At 39.5% G+C, this 19,676-nt stretch overlaps 1 protein-coding gene across 1 annotated transcript; it reads right to left on the bottom strand.

Moving 5' to 3' along the window:
• Positions 1–613: 613 nt before the first annotated feature.
• Positions 614–15,998, bottom strand: LOC137952944 (coatomer subunit gamma-2-like). The gene is made up of 18 exons (XM_068800074.1): positions 15,867–15,998; positions 15,332–15,429; positions 15,204–15,254; positions 14,991–15,104; positions 14,668–14,868; positions 14,489–14,590; positions 13,459–13,566; positions 13,133–13,366; positions 12,679–12,929; positions 12,407–12,578; positions 3,603–3,758; positions 3,472–3,522; positions 3,006–3,146; positions 2,714–2,914; positions 2,488–2,619; positions 2,225–2,395; positions 1,394–1,630; positions 614–989 (listed from the first exon to the last, which is right to left on the bottom strand). Exons 1-18 carry the CDS (start codon positions 15,910–15,912, stop codon positions 795–797), a joined length of 2,661 nt encoding a protein of 886 aa, XP_068656175.1. The 5' UTR covers positions 15,913–15,998; the 3' UTR covers positions 614–794.
• Positions 15,999–19,676: the final 3,678 nt, after the last annotated feature.

Below are 19,676 nucleotides of genomic sequence, written 5' to 3'. Positions count from 1 at the left end.
AAAAGAAAATAAACGAACAAAGAAGGAATGTGATAAAATTATAATATTTAAGAATATCAATCTTAATTACAATTGTACATTTACCATTTTATAAATATTAATTTTTAATACGACTTTTATGTTTAATAGGCCCTTCCCTTACGTCCATGATCCGGCTAAGACAAAACAGACAAGATCTGATTCAAACCGCCCAGGTCAATCAGGTTTTTTATAACCCTAGTGTCTATCATTATAAACCTCCTCTTATTTATTTACCTAAATAAATCAAAACATTCCAAATAAAATGAATGAGGAAAATGAAAAATTATAATAGGAAACCTTATTTCATTGGATATTCTTATTCTTCCTATTTCATCTTCATTAGTTTGCAGCGTCCACTTCAAACGAAAAACAACATATCCATAGCCAGAATGGATCTGGATCAGTTCTCCTGTCTCTCCATGATCGATCAAATTGAATTGCAGCGCCCTCACGATTAACCAGATTGTAACATCAAGAATTCAGATTTTCAACTGTCTGAGAATTATCTAAATTTGCATTTGATTTTTTATATTATACAATTTTATAGAACCATACAATCTGTCCTGCATCATGAACCACCTCCGAAACAATATTTCCAGCTTAAATTAGTGCTTGCTTCTTACATCTGAACTGTTTATCAAACTAAATATGGATTTATGGATTCATACAAAAAAAAAAAAAAAAAAAGGGGCGAAAACGGACAAGAAAACAACTGCATTTTGAAATCGATATTGAAAAAAAATTGGCCGGAGAAAAGTAGTCAAACCTCCACATCAACTGTCTTCCAGGATGTCTTGGATGGCCTTACTCACGGACTCATCTTCAGATCTAACAACAAGCCTCATGGCAATATCCTTAGGTCCGTTGACTCCAAATGATAATCTTACTAAAGCCTTCACATTCCCTATGAACACGCCAGATAATAGGCATGTGTGGGACCTTGCATTGCTTGGAATAGTCTCCGTGCCCTGCCAAGAAAAACACGAAAGAAACACCAATCGACTTTTTCAGTCTACTACGCCTGGCTATGCAAGTAAGCAAAGATCAACTGAAACGAAATGTGGCAGTTTTGATGATTGGCACGAGATGCAGAAAACGTAATGGTTAGAGCATGATACAAAAGCACATTTTTAGGAAAGTAAGAAAACAAGGATATTCCAAATGGTTATTTCCTATGACAGTTGACAACCAGCAGAAAAAACTTCAATGACTTTAAAGAGCTATAATGCTTGAAAACACCAGTTTTTACGAGAAACCAAACAAAGCAGGTATTAAAAAGAGGAAACCTTGAATTTTCCTATTGTCCCTGGCAAGAATTTCTATGAGCATTTTACAAGAGAAATTAGACGGGATCTTTTGAACAAAAACTAACCTCACAAGGTTGCATGCCTAGAATGTTCACGACAGCACTAACAGCCTCTCCCAAGCTGTCTTTGGGCAGGTCATATTCTGAAGTTAGCTCACAATCTGGATCCAAGCTTTCCCAAGCATTCTTGAAATTGGAGACTCCAACCCTCAACATATAATCTGCTGCAACAACTTCAAGGTCCTCCAACTGGTACTCATCTTCTACACCCTCTTCGTCAGCCTCAGCAGTCGATCGATCAACCTGAACATTGACTTGCATAGATAAGAGCAAAAGTATTCTTTGACCTTTACAATTCCTGGTACAGTAATTGAACAAGGGGGACTGAAAGAGGAATTTCTTAGCTAAAAGTCAGTTTGAAAAACCTACTTCCTAGGCACCCATTTCCCCAAAGTATTAAAGATAGAACAATTCACCCAATTTAAACAAAATAAAAACTCTTAACCAAATATGCTCCAAGAAATTTTAGTTAACAGTTCCATGGACAAGTAGTGCAAAATGAACGAATATCACAAATCCATTTCATTTCAACCAGTAAAGCTGATATCCCTAGATGCCATAGACTGCACTATGAAATGGACAAAGCAAATGAATACTTGAGAGGTTTTTCTGTCTCACTTAAGGTTTCAGTGACCACATATCCTTCAAAAGTCAAATGCATATTTAAGAAGAATTGTTTTAAACGTGCATGAGAACAGGAAGTCCAACAGATAATATCATGTCCACTACGTACTGTCAGTAATAGAAGTCTTAACTATCAGGAGAATATCTTAAAAGAGATGCAAATATATTCAGAACCAGAACCGGGCATTACTCAAACACCTATAGTATTCGTACCTCTTTGGAAATAAATCTTAAAATGTTTGAGAATTTTCCCCTTGCCAAGCCTTCAGGCTTTTCAAAAGCCACAAAAGTCTGTCCTGGGGAATCATAAGGCAGAGCATTCAAGGGCTTTGATACAACTTCTGAAAATCCCTCTGCCTCAGAAGTGTCCACATATACAACGATCTGGAAGGGAAGTTGAGAAAGTGAAGAAAATTGTGAGGCAAATAGTACCAACACAAAAAGAGGAGTTTGCTTCTGAAAATAAATCAGTTTACATTTTCCAGTAGACTGTCTGGAATTGTGTTGGTGCAATTGTACTGGAACACCACATGCCCATCATAAATGTGCTTAACAACATTAACTGCATACTCTGTTTCAGGTTCTGTCAATTCCACTGGTGCTGAAGACTGAAAGACATAAAAGACAATAGACAGATGACAACAATGAGAACGGAGAATAGAATCATTAAGATCTTTGAAGAAGAGGACTGAGAAAGAGAACCTTGAACAGTTTGCCAAAGCTTGAAAATTCGGGAATTGATGAAAGTAATCGTTCATATGCATCAAATGCTGACGTGGGAGCACTTGGAGGAGCACCCAAACCAGTTGTTGACTTTTTAGCCGGGGCTTTCTTCTCTGTCATAGTTTGAGTCTTGATCTCCTTCGGTACAGAAGCAATATTAAATGGTTCTTCAGAGGGATCCTGAGCCAAATTAAAAAAAAATTAAGTTTGCGGTTAAAGACAGGCAGAACCAGTAGAGTTTGCAATGGATCACACAAATAACAATACTTACATATTCCTTCAGACTTGTTTCTAGATTCCCTAGAGGAACATCCAATGAGCCAAATAGGAACTCTTTTACATCTTTGCCTGTTTCACCATTTGAACCATCACCACCAAGCATATCCAAATAGAGTGTCGCACGATCGCGAACCTATTAACAAAAATCAGCAGATAGAAATTCACATCGGTGGAAGAAACAACGAGAAGACAAATACACCAAAACAAGGTTTAATTGTAACTAGAAGCCAGCAAAGGAGCATTTGTATATGAAGAGAACACCAGAATTATCAACATGAGAATATAAATATTATTGAGGAGTGCAAAATAATACTACAGAAAAAAAAGTCAATCATACACATTAAGAAAAAATAATAACAATTCACACTTTCAACATACAGCATTGCGAATTTAACGGCTGTCTTAAGTAAATTTCTCACGATACAGCAGAAGTTAGATTGGCAATAGTATGAACTCACCTCATCATCATTGTCACAAATGCAGCGTTTTAACAGAACAAAAATACGAGGCTGCAGCAAAGATGAGCAAAAACACACTCAGAAGTTTGCCAAGGTATCCAAGCGGAGAAAAGTTTTAGGCATTGGAATACCTTCAGAGAGTCCACCAGTGCACCAAACTTTGCCAATGTACTTACTGCACTAGCTCGAACAGTTGCATTCTCAAGAATTACTCGATTATAGATGTAACGTATATATTTACTAGGGTCAGAAGTCTTTGGCCCTTCATTTCCCAGAAAATGCAGGATCTGACATGTAAATAGTACATCATGTTAGTTAATTTACTACACATACAGAAAGAGAGAGAAAGAGAAAGAGAGATTTAAGTATCCTATCAAGTGAATGTAAAAAAACAACCAAGATCTCATCTTCAGAGAATTGAAATTCAAGTGGATAATTCTTTTTTTTTTAAGAAGGATGATTTTATTAATAAAAAAAGGAGAAAAAAAAGGGAAGCTAACCCCTAACAAGTGGATAATTCTTCAATAAAAAAACCTCACAAGGATGAGACAGGAATACGATAGTCATAAAACTACATGAGATATTGCAGAAAAATATGAAAAGGAAAAACTACCCACCATACATAAGACATGTATCTGGGACAGAGAAAACAGAAAAATACACTAATGACAATTCGTTGTCATGCTCAAATAATTTATTTGCCAATATTTCATGTCTATTAATTACTAAGCCTCATGGTTGTACTGACAGGAAACTGCATCCGGATCTAGGGGCATTATTCTGAAGGATGTTTTTTTGAATGGCAATGCTTTTCTTAAAAGAAGAAGCAAGGAACAAGAGGGGGAAGGAAAGTGACCCTCCGGAGAATGGATGTTGAAGCTCGCAATGTTGGGACTCTTTGAAATAACATATATTACTAGGAGGTGGGAGACAAGAAACCATAATGGTCAGGTAGCAAATCCCCTTTGGGTCATACTTTGCCACCTCACAATATGTTTCTCTTTGTGGATTTGAAACCCACCCACACACCCCCCCCCCCCCCCCCCCCCCCCTCTTTCTTAGACCAACCTCAGCAGTTTCTAGGGGGGTCTCCTCTGACCCCAAAGGTTACTCTAACTGGTGCACTGAAAAAGAGAGAATTCCATGCCACGGACCAGTTCTTAAGGAGATGAAACCCAGTTGAAAACCAAATTTGCACACTTTGCTGCGACTCCCTGGAGTAAAATTGATCACCTGCTCCTAGATAGCTCTTTTTAGCAGCCAAGTTTTTTCTACAAATCCAGATTTTGATTATATTTGCCCTCATCCTTTCTGGCTTTTATCGAGCAAGATCCACTGGAACAAAATAGGTAAAAATTTTGGCTCTTGACTGTTGCTATTGTTGTAGTTTTTTTTTTTATTATTTTATTTTATTTTAATAACAATGAGAAGAGGGTTCCATAAAGAGAATTCCAGAGGGAGCAAAAATACATAAATGACAGGCAAAAAACACTAAAAAGGGGATCAAAGGGAAGTGAGATTCTTACAAAAAGGTGTAATCAGGGAACCCTTCCCTAAAAGTATCAGCAATGTGGCTTTCAATCCTAGGTGTGTGCTGCCAGGATACATTCAGGTTTTTATGTAGGTAATCAACCAGATTGAAATACACTAAGAAACGGCCAGGGCCCAGGGGGTCATGTCCTTCCACCAATGCAGATAATGACAACAGCTAAATCTCTCTTCCACAACTAGAGGAGCAGAGAATCTTCTCATGTAGAGTTGAAGGTCATGGAGGAGGGCTCTCAACTCCGCCACAGTTGCCTCACCTTAACCAAAGTGGGTCGAATAAACAAAGAGTCTCGGAGCATGCCACCCCTCCAGCCAGAAGCATGTTGCCCCATTAACTACCGTCAAAATTTTGTTTCAGCCATCCCACAAAATGAGGTCATTGTAGCTGCTGGGAGCATTTGAAGAGATGGAAATAAGAAAACATTTGACGCTACCTATTGGACTTTTTAACGCAACCATACGTAACATCTTATTCTGGACCAGCAAATTTCCTAACAGTATCACCTCCCCGATGCTATAGTAAGACGGAATGGAAGACGTTATTAACTCTGCTACACACAGCATTACCAACCTAATGAGTTGTCTCCTTGCCCAAAAGGTTGGCTCAACCTCTACTTTGATGACAATTCCTTGATAAGCATGGATCTGCCAATAGTGGTTGCATCCTTAGGGAAGGACTTGTCAATATCTTCAACACTGCTGAACTTGAGGTTAAACGTTGATTGTTCCATTCCAGCCAAATGCACCAAGGGATGTGGACGAGGCAAGCAGAGAGCAGCAATTTATCAATTTTTGGAAAGGAGGTTCCCATGACAAGGCAGATGGTTCCAATGAGGTCGTGTTGGAGGCCGATTTGAAGGCCAACCTGCTGGAACATGGCCATCCAGACCCTCCAAATGTAGCTGCAATGGAGGAGCACATGGCTAACAGACTCGTGGCAAGTGTTGCAGAGAGGACAGATGATGATCGGACTAGCATGGCTTCCCCGGTGGAGATTATCAGCAATTAAAATCTTTCCCCTGATGGCAGTCCAGATAAAGAACCTGATTTTGTGAGGAACTGAGAGTCGCCAAGCAACAGTAGCAACATGCTCCAATGAGTTGTGAGTCCATCCTCTGATGTGAGAGTAGGCAAACGAGACCGAGAAGAGACCACTAGCAGTAGGCAACCATAGAATCTTATCTGGTACGTGGGGCCGGATCACAATAGAATTATGAGCAGCTAAGAGGGTGCAGAGCACACTGGTCTCATCATCATTCAAGCCGTGTCTAAAATGAAAGTTCCATGAATGCTTGTTCCAGGCATCTTGGCGCAAGGTGATATTGGAAGGCCTCATTAGATCCCCGCCATAGAAACCGCTTCTTAATACAATCAATGCGATTGCAAATGGTGGCCGGACATGTCAAGAACGAGATGTAGTAGTTAAGAGGCCTGCGGGGCAAGAATTGAGAAGAGTGAGTTTGCTAGCCGAGGAGAACAGTTTGCCTCGCCAGGTGGTTAGACATCATTCAATCTTTCAATCAAAGGGGACCAAAGATCCTTGTTGGGTCTATTGTCAAACATCGAGAAGCTGACATAAGTGGAAGGAGGAGAGGCCAGGGAGCATTCCACGTAATCTACCATGTACTGAAGGGTGCTCGAATCAATGTGATACCCAATAAGGGAAGTCTTTCACCAGTTTATTTGTTGTCCCGAAGAGAGTTCAAACAGGCCAAGGTGGGCCAGGAATTTCCTGATTTGATCCATTGTGCCAACTCTAAAACAAATAGTGTCATCCCCAGACTGGAGGATTGGAATGTCAAATTCAGCTTGATTTGCAATGGGGTGGATCCAGCCCATAGCCTTCGCTGAGTAGACCATGGATGAGAAGTATTCAAAGATGATGTTGAAGAGCAAAGCGGATAGAGGATTGCCTTGGCGAATGTCGTAGGATCCTTTGAAGAAACCACAAGTAGTGCCACTGATGAGAATGCAGCAGGTGGTGAAGGAAATGCAACTGTTAATTCAAGAGCGCCCATTCTATTAAGGAGATCATCAAGGAGATGTCAATTCACCCTATCAAAGGTCTTCTCAAAGTCCAATTTGAGGGCAAAACGGGAGCCTCAATGTCTTGAAAAAATGAAGGAGATCATGACTTGCCATAGCAGAATCCAGGATGTTACGTCCCTTGATGAAAGCACATTGACCGTGATATATGATAAGAGATAGCACCGTCTTGAGCCGATGGGTAAGAAGGTGAGCAATGATTTTGTAAGTGCTGATGGTGAGGCTGATCGGGCGAAAATCAGATGGTTGTTCAACATTGATCTTTTAAGGAGTGAGGGCTAATACTCCATTGCTTTTGTATGTTATGCCATGATGACAAAAATCATGGACCATGGCAATAACATCATCTTGGATGATGGGCCAGTATTGCCTATAGAACTTGCCATTGGGGCCAAGGGCACGATTGTGTAGCATTCTCGATCTCTTGAGTGGAGAAAGGGAGCTCAATCAGTTTAGCAACAACGGATGTAATTTTGGATAGCCTAAAGTCCTGCACGGAAGGCCGAGATAGGCAATTCTCGATGTACAAGTTTGACAAGAAACTCACCAAAATATTAGTAACGAAGGGTCGATCCCATGTTATTTCGCATCAATGCATAGCGATGTAATTCGGTTGGCCCTACACCTAGCGAGGCTACGGTGAAAAAAATTAGTATTGTCGTCACCCTCCGAAAGCCATTTAAAACGAGCACGTTGCTTCCAATGAACAAGCTCATTATGGGCAAAGTTTGAAGCTGATTTTGAATAAAAAGCACTAAAGTAACTCGTTGGGAGAAAGACAAACACCTATGCTCTTCATCCACTTCCAAGTTAGCAAGCTGGTTGAGGAGGGGGTTTCTTTCAGCCAACAAGGTAGAACGACCAGGATTGAAGGTGTTTCTGTAGCAATTTGAGCTTTTGAGGGAGGGACCAGCCTCACAGCCTGCTGACATTGAACCTATTCCATCCATCTGAGAGAGTCGAAGCGAAACTGCTGTCCTTGAGTCAGTCATTATCAAATCGAAAAGGGGGAGGTCCCATTGCCCGAAGTGAGTGTCCAAGAGAATGGGCCAGTGGTTCGAAGTTGTATGACCAAGAACTTTGCTAGTAGCATTTTCGTAGACACGAAGCCAGTCACTATTGGCGAAGAAGCGATCCAATTTGTAGAGGATGGGCGGCCGACGGTCATTGGACCAAGTAAATGTTTTGCCAGAGAGTATGATTTCCTCTAACTAACGGCATCCAATGAAGTCAGCAAATTGACGAATGGAGGATGATATGTGATTGGCCGGCGGAGCTTTTTCATTGCAGAAGTGGAGGCATTGAAATCACCAGTGAGGAGGAGGGGGAATGGCCAATGGCCAATCATGACAAACGGTGAGAAGATCCTCCCAGAAGTGTTGTTTGTCAAGATACTTGTTCGCCCATAAACTCCAATGAGGCACTAGATGCCGCCAATATTTTTGTCTCTAATTTTTATGCCTATAGAGAAGGAGCCAAGGATATTGTCAAGAACTTTAACAACGTTGATATCCCAGACAAGGAGAATGTCACCAGAGCGGGCCTACAATGTCAATTTTCAGCCAACTGAAGTCACGAGAACGCCAGGGATCCCAAACTATGAAGATTGAAAAGGAAGGAGACTTTGTCTCTTGAAGAATGGCAATATTAGCCATGGAGGAGGAGAGAAGAATTCAAACGGATGCTCGTCTGGCAATGCCAATTCCATGTGTATTCCAAGACACAACAATCATTTACCATGCTGTTTTTGAACTTCAGAGGAGCTCTGATCGCCAGGGAGAGGGCCAGAGTAAACTACTCCCATCAGTTTAGTCAATTCCATCATTTGATCCCATGTTTCAGCATTGAACCTGTGTTTCTCGAATTGGAGCTCTTCTACAGAATGGTGGGAACGCTCTCATGGTTCAAGAAAGATAAAACCCCCTATGTTACGATTTCTAGGATAGCGATTTTGAGTGCTTGGTTCACCCTAAAAGATCAGCCTTGGTTGGGCTCACTTTTTTTGCTGGTATGTAGCAATGAGTGGTGGGGGATAAGTTTTGTTGGCGTTGAAGAGGTTGGTTGTTGATTTCGGTGCCTAATTCAAAATTTGAGGGATATTTGAGGGATACTTGTAGTTTGGCAATTTGGCGGGGGAGGGGGGGGGGGGGGGGGGGGGCTCCATAATAGGAAGAAAGGTCATTGGAGTGGTTTCGTCATTGAAGATATAAGGGGGATGTCGGCATTGGGTGGGTGCCAGGTGGCAAGAGAGGCTTCAATGAGGGGTGGCCCTATATTTGGGATGGATTCCATATTTGAGCACATGTTGGGGAGACATGAAAGGTTGGCGGTTTGCAATTGGATTGGAAGTTGGTAGGATGTGGACCAAGGATTGAAGTGTCATTTTCTTGAGATGAGGGTGGGCAAGATTCTTGACAAGTGTCTGGATTACAGATGGGATAAAGGTGGCAGGGGGTGCTCAGGTTTGTCTCAGCAAAAGGGGTGGTGATAGTATTGTCGAAGTTGCAAAAAAAGACGGGTAGTTGTTGCAGAAGGGGGGAATTTGAATTTGGTCGGTGTTCCAGGTGTGATGGGGACTAGGGGCAAGGTTTGGTCTTCGAAGCAGCATCCAAGTTGGCAAGGGGAATCGGTTAATTGACGTTCGACCTTGAAGAACGATAGGTCTAGTCGTCGAAGATGGGGGGGGCAGGGTTTTCTGGTTTGCCAAAAGTCAGCCATGTCATCGAAAGCAATTTTGATCCAGAATCTAGCATTGTTGACATCAATGCACAAGAAATGTTGCCCCCACCAAAGTCGATGGGTTTGATGAGTAACCTTGCCGCGTCCATTCCATGCCAATGTTTCGTATCTCGATCCAGGGAGATGAAGTTGCCAAAGACAACGGTGATGCTGATGAAGACGTTGCATTGCCACTGTTCGGCAGGAAGCCCCCAAATAGAGATCCATTGTCCAAAAGAGCTCGATGGGGCCAAGGAGAGCCATTCACCAATATAAATGATGCCCGTGTTGGGACATGGAGGGAGTCAGAGAGCTGAGGATTTGTCAATGTTTGTGCAAAGGTGTACCAGCCATTTAGAGGAGCCGAGAAAGGAGATGCGTGGTATGTAGTTTAGATGGAGTTGGGAGGTGAACTAGTTGGTAATGGTTTGTTTGCTAACGCATGAAGTTGTAGAAACCAAGGTGGATCTACAAAGAGCCGCAAAACCATCAAGGAGGAGGTGAGGGGAGGGGAGGGAAGAAAATTGTGGTATTTGACTGTATTGATCCAGGTCCAGTGGTGGTCATTTGTGGTGGGGGAGCAAAAGGAGATGTTTGCTCGCGGAGAGGTAGTGCTGGCAGTATGGGTGAAGAGGGAGGTAAGGTGGGATTATGTGGATGTGTAAGGGGAGGTGGGAGCGGTGGAAAGTGGGTTGCTGGGTTCTCTGGTGATTGATTCGGTTTAGGCAAAGGCGATGTTGGTGAGAGGCCTTTCAGACATTTATGGAAGGTCTTCCATCCAAACTGAGTGTTGGTTAGCTCCGAGATGTAAATGCCCGCTATGATGAGATCGTTGTGGTGTTGAACAATCTTGCATTCATGATTGCCACGGAAGGTAGTCAATGAGATGTAGAAAGCGAAACATCCAGTCCACAGTTCGAGGGTCTTGCCCGAGGTAGCGGGGTTTGCGGTTGTCCGTTCATGTTGCTTGCTAAAAGCAGTGGTCGCCACGATTGGAATGGAGATGAAGGAGCATTTCGAGCCGTTGGAGACTGATTCGAATAACAATTCCAGAAGCACGGTTGAGAATCTCCAAAGTGGTGGTGGTGTTTCCATAAACAAAATGAATGCATAACAGCTTGGATGAAGTCCTTCGTTGCTTGGATACCATAGTCTAGTTGTCGATGTCGCCATCATCTTCTTCCATCCTTGGGGCGTTAGTCAGAGTTGTATCTCGTCTCGTCACCAGTGTGTGTTCCTGTTTGCAGCTGTCTGAGTCAAGGTGTCAGAGTTCCACGATAGCACCCAGATCATCGTGTCGAAAGTCGGCAGGAGAGCCGTCGTCAGGTGTCAAAAGTTTGTCGCCTGTATTGATCTCCGTAGTCACCGTAGTTCCCATTGTCGGGTCAGTCTTCTCAAAAGCAAAACCAAGGGCCCTCCTCCAACAGTTTCAGACATATGATCACCTCACTTCTCTCCCTTTGGATGGAGGGGACCTGGTCATCATCATTAGCTGGAATTTGGGCACACTCTGAAAGTGCATAGCTTGACTAATTTCTTGGCTATAAGTGGTGCTTTGCAACAACAATTTGTTGTGGCAAACATTCCTCCTTTGGTTAATAACTTGTTGTTGTATGTCATCCTTCCTTGGAACCTTTCATAATGAGATCATTCTCACCTTTATCTTTGTTATTTTACTTCTTTTTTCGTTTTTGGAACAACATTCTCAACTTTATTAGAAATAAGAAGATACAAATGCTTTTTTTAATCTCTTTTCCTCACAGTTACTCATATTACTTGCAATTGGATATGTGACCCAACATGTATCAAAATTTTCTTTAGAAGAACAAACAGACTTGATATAAATAATTGGGAGAGATTACAACCCACTACCGGCATTAGAAGTAATGCCAAACAGCAGACTAATAAAGAGCTAAAATCACTACTCTATAGGAAGTGTGCTTCCTAAAACAAGATGTTGCCAGGAGGCACCAGTTGTACCAAGAAAATCAGAAATACAACGCACAGATCGAAGTGTGCACTTGTGGTCAATTGCAAAGACCATCAATGACATCTTCAATCTCATCAAAGAGTGAAAAAACAATCCTGAAGCGAAGACATCCCAGTGACTCAATTGGTAACCATGGAGAAGTCTCCTTCCACGAGGAGAGGATCTGAAAAACAAGTCAGACTATACTCTTAACCCATCAAGTAGGACCCTAAATTCCACATCTTTAGTCACAATGACTGTATGGGGGCAGAGTAGACAAGGTGAGTACCACTATCAGCCTCCCTAACAAGTCCAACCCTTCCCCCAGCCCAGGGTTACCACTCAAGCTTAGGACCACTAAGAAAACATCCTCTGCATTTAGTGAGATTACTCCAAATGGATGAATTTCTCTCCAAATGAAGGGCTCACTCATAAGATCACTACGTTATCATCAGACGATTCAAGAAGAAGAAGAACTAACCATGTTAAGTTTGAAAACAACATTCACAACAGTAAATTGTGAAACACCTTGGAAAAATAACCTAATGTTTAAATGGACCAACTGTATGCATACTAGAAGAAATAAAAGAAAGAGTGAAAATCAGATCGAGTAAATTACTGGAACTAAAGGAGCTGGAATCATGGATAGCTAACCTGAGTAGAAAGATATGTAAATTCACAATCTTCAATGAACTCACAAAGATGTAGCAACCCACTTTCTTTTGCATCCGGTATATCTCTAATAAGGATGACAATTGAATCAACAATTGCTTTCTTATACTCAAATCCTCCTTCTTCTCTAAGAATGTTACTTAAGAAATTCATCCTGGCAACCATATGACAAGGAATGCAACAAATTTCAACAAAAATAAAACATGGTACAGACCAGAGTTTAGTCTAAAGTAAAATTAAAAGGGCATACTTACAGTGCACGGTACTTAAGTGGAAATTTAAGACACAAAGATCGAATGGCTTCGACAACTACAATCTTAAACTCATCTGCAATGTCAGACATGAAAGTGGTTATCTGTTTCATCAGACGATCAACACTTGACTCATTGCCAGTCTTAAGAAGTGTGGTGATAGCAAGAGTAGCAATGCTTCTGTTTTGATCTGAAATTAAGCTCTCCATATCAATATTGCAATTTGTAACAGCAAGTGGATGTGTCATGGCCACCTGCAGATAACATTGAATGTAAAAAAAAAAAAAAATCACAAACAGGTAACAGAGGCCAAGTTAAAATAAAATATAAAAGAAAGCAGAGAATAAATAAAGATGAATTAAAAAGATGCTCATCAGCACTACTTACTTTGAGTAAGTACCATTCCTAATTGTAACAATAAAATTCTAATTGATAGAAGAGAATAACATAATCAGACCTTATTTAGAGTACGAACAGCAGCAAAACGTAGGACTGGCTTTGATGAACTCAAGAACAATTGCAGAACAGTAATAGCAGGAGTAAGTTCTCGGCTAGTCACACCACTGAGCTCTGTTATTGCCCTTGCAGCTTCAAATATCACCATCTCTGCTTTGTGGCGCAAACAACCCTCAAGGTAGTCATAGAAAGGGCGATCTCCCGTTTGTGTGTTAAGGCTCGTCTCACGTATTACCTAAATGGATGGGCATTTGTTTCATGAAGTGACAAACCCCATGCACAAGATAAAACTGGAACTCTATCATAAAGAAAGCAGAAAATAGATACCTGACTGGTATAACGAATCAGAAGGCACTGGGCTAAAGGTGATCGAACATTTCCTCTGGTCAAGCCAGTAACAAGCTTGCTGATGGCCAACCGATCATTTTGCTTTATCTGCAAATTAATATATTATACATATTTGATTAAGCTTGAGCTTCCCAAGGAATCTTCACATAGTGGACATGCATACGTTTTCGTTATATTTGATTAAATAGCAAAAGGATTTGATTTTTTTTTTCAACGGATAGAAAATTTTCTTATAGAAAAGGGCCCAAAGCCTTTTAAGGAGCCTAAAATTGGGATGAGAGATTTACAATCTCATAGTACATGGTGATATAGCTCACAAATTTAACACAAACTCAACACAAATGATAGACATATGTAGGTATAGGTTTTGTAAATACATACAAAATATAAGAAAAACATACTAAAGTTTTTTATTAAACAGTGAACTAGCCTAGAAACTTACAATCACTAGGTAGCAGGACACATCAAGATTCAAATTATTCAGCAATACTAAAACTTGTTAAAATTAATACCATAGTAGACAAGTAGGAAAAAATAAAAAGTGTCCACCTTTTTTCACATGCAGATGCACTCTATTCAGTTTCAATGAAACTCAAAAGCATACGATAGTCAAGGACAACATATTCCAGCCAATTGATTGAACTCTAAGGTAGAGGCTGTGCAATAATCTCCATGGAAAAATAATGGAATGTGGTTCTGATAGTTGGAGGTCAGGTCCATAATTATTATAAAAATAAGGTAAGTTTGACTTAAGGTTTGGAGACTTGGAAACACTTTAGTGATGCCAACTGCACAAAGAGGAGAAAGTCATAACAGACATGACTTTTCCAAACAGAATGCAGAAGCACCCAAGTGGCATGGCACTTAAGATGTTACTAACAATTGTATCTGACAAAACAAATTCATCTAGAGAAACTTTGAAAAGCAGAAGTAGAGATAGCATTGCAAAACAAAGAGCTTGTAGGGGCTCTGAATGGCTGATGAAAGAAGGAAACTGAGTCAAGAGTACCTGGTGGCAAAGAGCCAGAGCATGAAACTGGACAAGAGCAGCTCTCGACTGAACAGCTTCTTGTACCTCACCGATCCACCTTCTTACAATATCTGGATTTGTCTGTTTGAAAAAGAAAATGAGCAAAAGGAAATCTAATGCTGACTACATCTCATATAACAATAAGGATCTAATGGTACCTGAAGTAGGTGGATACCACTAACAAGAGCAGCACTAGCAACCACAGGGTTCTTATCAACAACTGCTTGCTTTAAGTATCTCTCAATTTGAGTGAGAAGAGTAGCATCAGTAATTCTACAGAGGCATCGTATGGCATTGGCCCTATACATATCAATCTTGCTATTCATGTCTTTCATTAAGGAGCTTGTCACCATGATAACCTTCACCAACGAGGTCCAAATTAATGTCAAGTAACTGATTAAAGATGTAGCCTCCAATTATAGATACCCACTTATGTATGACATTTTGATGAAAAATTGGGGAAGGCTTTTATTTGTATAACCTCATCATTAGAGGCAGAAAGCGCCTTGATCATCAAATAAACCATTCTCCTCAGACCAGCATCCTTAGACTGAAAAAGCTTCGTGACTGCAAAGAACACTTGTGTGGCTTCTTCCTGAAAATTTGACACCAGGAATTCAAGTCAACCACTTTAAAGTGAAATTAAAAAGGAACAGAATGAAGTGAGAAAGGAAATGTACAGCAAAAACTTCACCTTCGTAAATGTTTCCCCTTGATTGAGGAGATAAAGAAGTTTAGTGATGACCTGCAAATCCAAAGTAATACATTCAATACAAATCCAACACCTGTTATAGTCAAGCAAATGAAGTGATAAATCAGAACCTGAGAACATCTCCTGGCATCAAGCTGGGCGTCATTGAAAACTCTAGCTTCTTGAAGGACAGCGCCCTTCTCAATTCCCATAAATGGAGAGTACTCCACTGCAAGTCAATTGGAACAGAATAGCAAAACCCTCTAAGCAAAGCAAAACACAAATAAAATCTTTAAATCGAAGCTAAAACCAACAAAGCTTCAATGATCTAGACACCTACTGCACCTACATGCAATACAAGCATGAGTGAATATCTAATATAATTTCTTCATAGAACACATAAAACTCGGGATCTGATCCAGTAAAACAAACAAAATCCTCGTCTTCGTACGAGAAGTAAGCGAGATCTGGATATAGATCTGAAGCCCAAACAACTGAACCACACCTAACCCAAAGATAAGACTACAATTCAAAGTGAAGGAGCGTCGGGGATGGGAGCAATATTGGCTCAAAACACAAATATCAAAAAGAAAACATGCGTCGGAGAAATCAGGTGCAGTAGATCAGAATAAGAGACAAATGTGCGATTGAGGTTAAACCACCGACCTTCGTCATCTCGATCGTCGTCCTTCTTTACAAGAGGTTGAGCCATTGAGACTACTTAACAGAGATCTAAAATCTCGCCCTTGGGAGGAGGATACAGAACGAACGCGAGAGTGTCAGACGTCAGAGGTCGGGCATCAGAAATCACTCGGAATTGGTAATAAAATGCACCGGGCTTTGTACATGGTACGGTGAATTGACTTAAGTACCCTTCAGACGGATTTACAACTCACAATTATGCCTGGGTTGTGGCCCATAGTTCCATGGGGCCGAAATTCCACTTACTCGTGATATGCGATGAGAATTTGGCTATTATTATTTAAAAAATAGTTAGTAAAAATAGATAATGATCAAATTCTTTTTTTATTAACTATTATTTGGAATAATAATGGTTAAATTATCTTTTTTACTAATTATTTTATTAAAATAATAATAATTAAATTCTCATTTTCTTTTCTTTTCTTTTTCATAGGGTTCCAAACATACCTAACTTAGCTAACCTGACCAGGATTTCATCGTGGCCAAAATCGCTTATGAGTTTGTGTCACAACATCATGATTCTAATAAATGAAGTGGTAATGGATTAGATTTGGGGTTTGGATTTGTTGCACACATCCACAACATGCGAACAAAATTTCAGCGTTACCTCCTCTTTGTTCGCACATTGTACAACATTTGCAGCAAAGCCAAAACCTTAAGTTTGGATCAGGTTTACTCATGTTTAGTGTACGAGTTTTAAATGTAAACCAAAACCTAGACCCACAAGTACTAGGTCCATTTTTTTTTGTGGGGTAGAAATGGAATAAAGGTATATTCTCTTTCTTATACAATCAACAAAAGGAATATTAATCTTTATTGGATGGGTAAAACTTAGTGTACTTGAAAGAAGCTATTTTGAGTATGAGTTCAAACCTAACCAACAGCTAATGTACAAGTTTTTTCTCCAAGACAAGTTGTAAGTTACAATGCAATCTACTAGTTTTACTATATTTTTTTTTAAATTGAAACTCGATTCATGTATGAAATGAGTTTATATACTAGCCTTGTGATTATAGAAGTACTTCGTATGATTCATCGATTGAGTGTACTCTTAATTATTTTATTGGGCTATTTATGACTATAGCCTAATAAAATAGTGTTGGAGAATGTCAAAACCAGAAATTTTTGGAAGAGAGAATAGATCATGTAAGAAAAAAGGGCAATCTAAGATTTAGTTATCTTAGTGTAACCATTTTGTCACAAACCTTTTATGCCTAAATGGTAAGTCTCATGCATGAGGAGCAAAACTGAAAGGGGAGAGTAGGTTTATTCAATTCTTTTGCTAAACTTAGACTCCTTTTGAATTTCAATCTTAATCTTATGTTCACAATCTTAATTATAATTCAATATGCAAACATAATCTCACAATTTAATGTACATGCATAAACATTCAAACCCACAAAGAATATAAAAACTTGAGTGTGATTCACAATCTTGTCTCGGTTTGTTAATCTACTCCCCGAATGTTATACACCTAGAGTTCAACTTCTATGTTTGGATAGCTAAGTGGCACTTACAACCAATAGCCTACATGGCCAATTGTAATGTTGTCTGTGCATGAGCTTATGCCAATTAATCATAACAATTAATTTACATAAATTCACCATCACATAGATTTATAACAACAAACTAGGCACACAACTTAAACCCATGAAGGGATTTTCCAGCAGCTAACTAGGCAATCTTGTCTAGAAACGCACAGAGATTTGCAACAACAACTCACTAGGCACAACAACTTAGAACCACAAAGGGATTTGTTGCAGTTCATTAGGTACACCAGGCTTAGACTCACAGAGGAATTTTCAACAACTCACTAGGCATATCAAACATAGACCCCAAACAAGGTTTTTCAACTATGGGTAGCAATTTACTGATTACCCACTTTACTTGTTTGATTGCAAAGGGATATGGAATAATAACTTCTACCCATTTTTAAATTTGTGTAAACTTAACTGATTACCCTTCACCCGGTTTATAAATGAAAGGGATATGAGTAATCAATTCTTTGCACTTAATTACCCATTTACTTGGGTTCTTTACAACACATCCAAATTATGGCATCCAAAATTCCATATTCTAACTCTTCCAAACATTTTGACTTTGCTCATTCAAAAAAGTACTTTGGCTTTAAGCTTCAACAACCGTGTCCTTAACTACTTCCTCATTTTCACTGGGAGATGATAAAAAATCGAAGCATCGAGATTCAAATTGGAAGTCCCAAGCTACCAATGGTTGTTTCCTTCAAAGATAAAAAATCAAAAGAGGGATTACTCTGAGACTTTGAAATGACTACAAAAGGTTGGTTCTTTTAGTTTTTTTAATCCTCTTCTCCACAATTACTCGCTTTCTTATCCCTCTATTTTTTCTCCCAATTTTCTTGACTTTCTCCCAAATTGCACGATTCTCTCTCAAATCAAAGCCTCAGTGACTCACAAAGGGCCCTAAGCCCCTCTTCAATCCAATCTACTTCCTAGCACACTCAATTTCTCATTTTTTTCTCAATTTCAAGTTAATTTTGGTGGTCTGTGATGTATGTGGGTTGAAGAATGTTGAAATTTATAGGTATTTATTTAATAAATTCTCTTGAATTTCTTTCTAGGATTTCTTTTGCTACTCTGATATCATATGTGCTTCTTCTGACAAACATGAAGTTTACTAGAGTTTTGATATTAGAACCTCTGGTATGTTCTAGAATTGGAGCTATTTTGTTGTATATTTTGTTGTTGTGACAATTCTTCACAGTCTAGGTTATTTGTGATATGTTGTTGAATTCAAAGTTTGCTTGTCCCATAATTATTAGAATAATGCCATCTTTTTGTGCTAACAAAAATGTTCCATATATGATAAGGCAGTTTGAATTACTCAAAGTTTTTAAACAAGGAAAAATAGAGCAAGAAGATGTAACATTCATGTTATAAAATGAGGACATTTTGTGTTCTCTAGCGAGTTAGACTTTTGGCCTCTCTATGTCACATGTTTTGAGAGAACTCTTTAGACTTGAGTACCTTTTGATGTAACTAGTTTAAGCTCCTTTCGGTGACTCTTGGAGGTTTTGACTTTAGTCAAGTTATTTTAGTCCATTTTTATGATGTGTCCTAAAAAAAGGTGATATCCCTAGAGACAATTAATTTCCAAAGAAAATGATTATAACACACATAAATTTTTTGGATATGAGAGTAATTCAAAAAAATACACTTACGAGACGTAGGCTGAAGCTTACTCATTGGAGGGGTTGTGACATGAACAAAGCATGTGCAACCAAAGACCTTCAAAGGAAGGGAGAAGGAGTCTTCATCTAGAAATAATAATGAATATGGGGATTTATGGCTAAGGACTGAAGAAGGTAACATATTAATAAGGAAGTAGGTTGTAAGAATGGCGTGAGGCTAGTAAAAGGAGGGCACCTTCATAAAGTAGAATAGGCCACAGGCTACCTCAAGGAAATGTTGATTTTTTCAGGCTACTTGAAGGAGATGTTGATTTTTTCTTTCAGATACACCATTTTGTTGAGGGTGTGGGCACACAATATTTGATGGATAATGTCATATTATCCTAACAAAATTATTGAAATTCACTAGATAGGTACTCTTTGGCATTATCTTATCAAAACACTTGTATTTGTTTTCCAAACTGAGTGGACCACATAGCATGAAAGGATTTAAATATGAAAAAAATTCAAACCGTTCTTTAAACAAAAGTAGCCATGTGACTCGAGTGAAGTCATTAATAAAGGTGACAAAATACTTAACTTAGATATATTCGAGACACTTAAGG

Source organism: Aristolochia californica, unplaced genomic scaffold (assembly GCF_029961685.1).
Source record: "Aristolochia californica isolate CCGP_79_NKW_82.1479 unplaced genomic scaffold, dmAriCali1.0.hap1 SCAF_16, whole genome shotgun sequence".
NCBI classification, from domain to species: domain Eukaryota; kingdom Viridiplantae; phylum Streptophyta; class Magnoliopsida; order Piperales; family Aristolochiaceae; genus Aristolochia; species Aristolochia californica.
Note: the sequence above shows the minus strand (reverse complement) of the source record. Positions and strands in the feature narration are given on the sequence as shown.

Bases quoted from the DNA above. Each gene is read 5' to 3' on its own strand.
- LOC137952944 (XM_068800074.1), bottom strand. From the start codon at position 15,912: ATGGCTCAACCTCTTGTAAAGAAGGACGACGATCGAGATGACGAAG. The intron at 1,631-2,224 runs GTACGAATACTA...GTCAATGTTCAG, and splicing joins TAAGATTTATTTCCAAAGAG to GTTGATCGATCGACTGCTGA. The intron at 990-1,393 runs GTTAGTTTTTGT...TTTTCTTGGCAG, and splicing joins TAGGCATGCAACCTTGTGAG to GGCACGGAGACTATTCCAAG.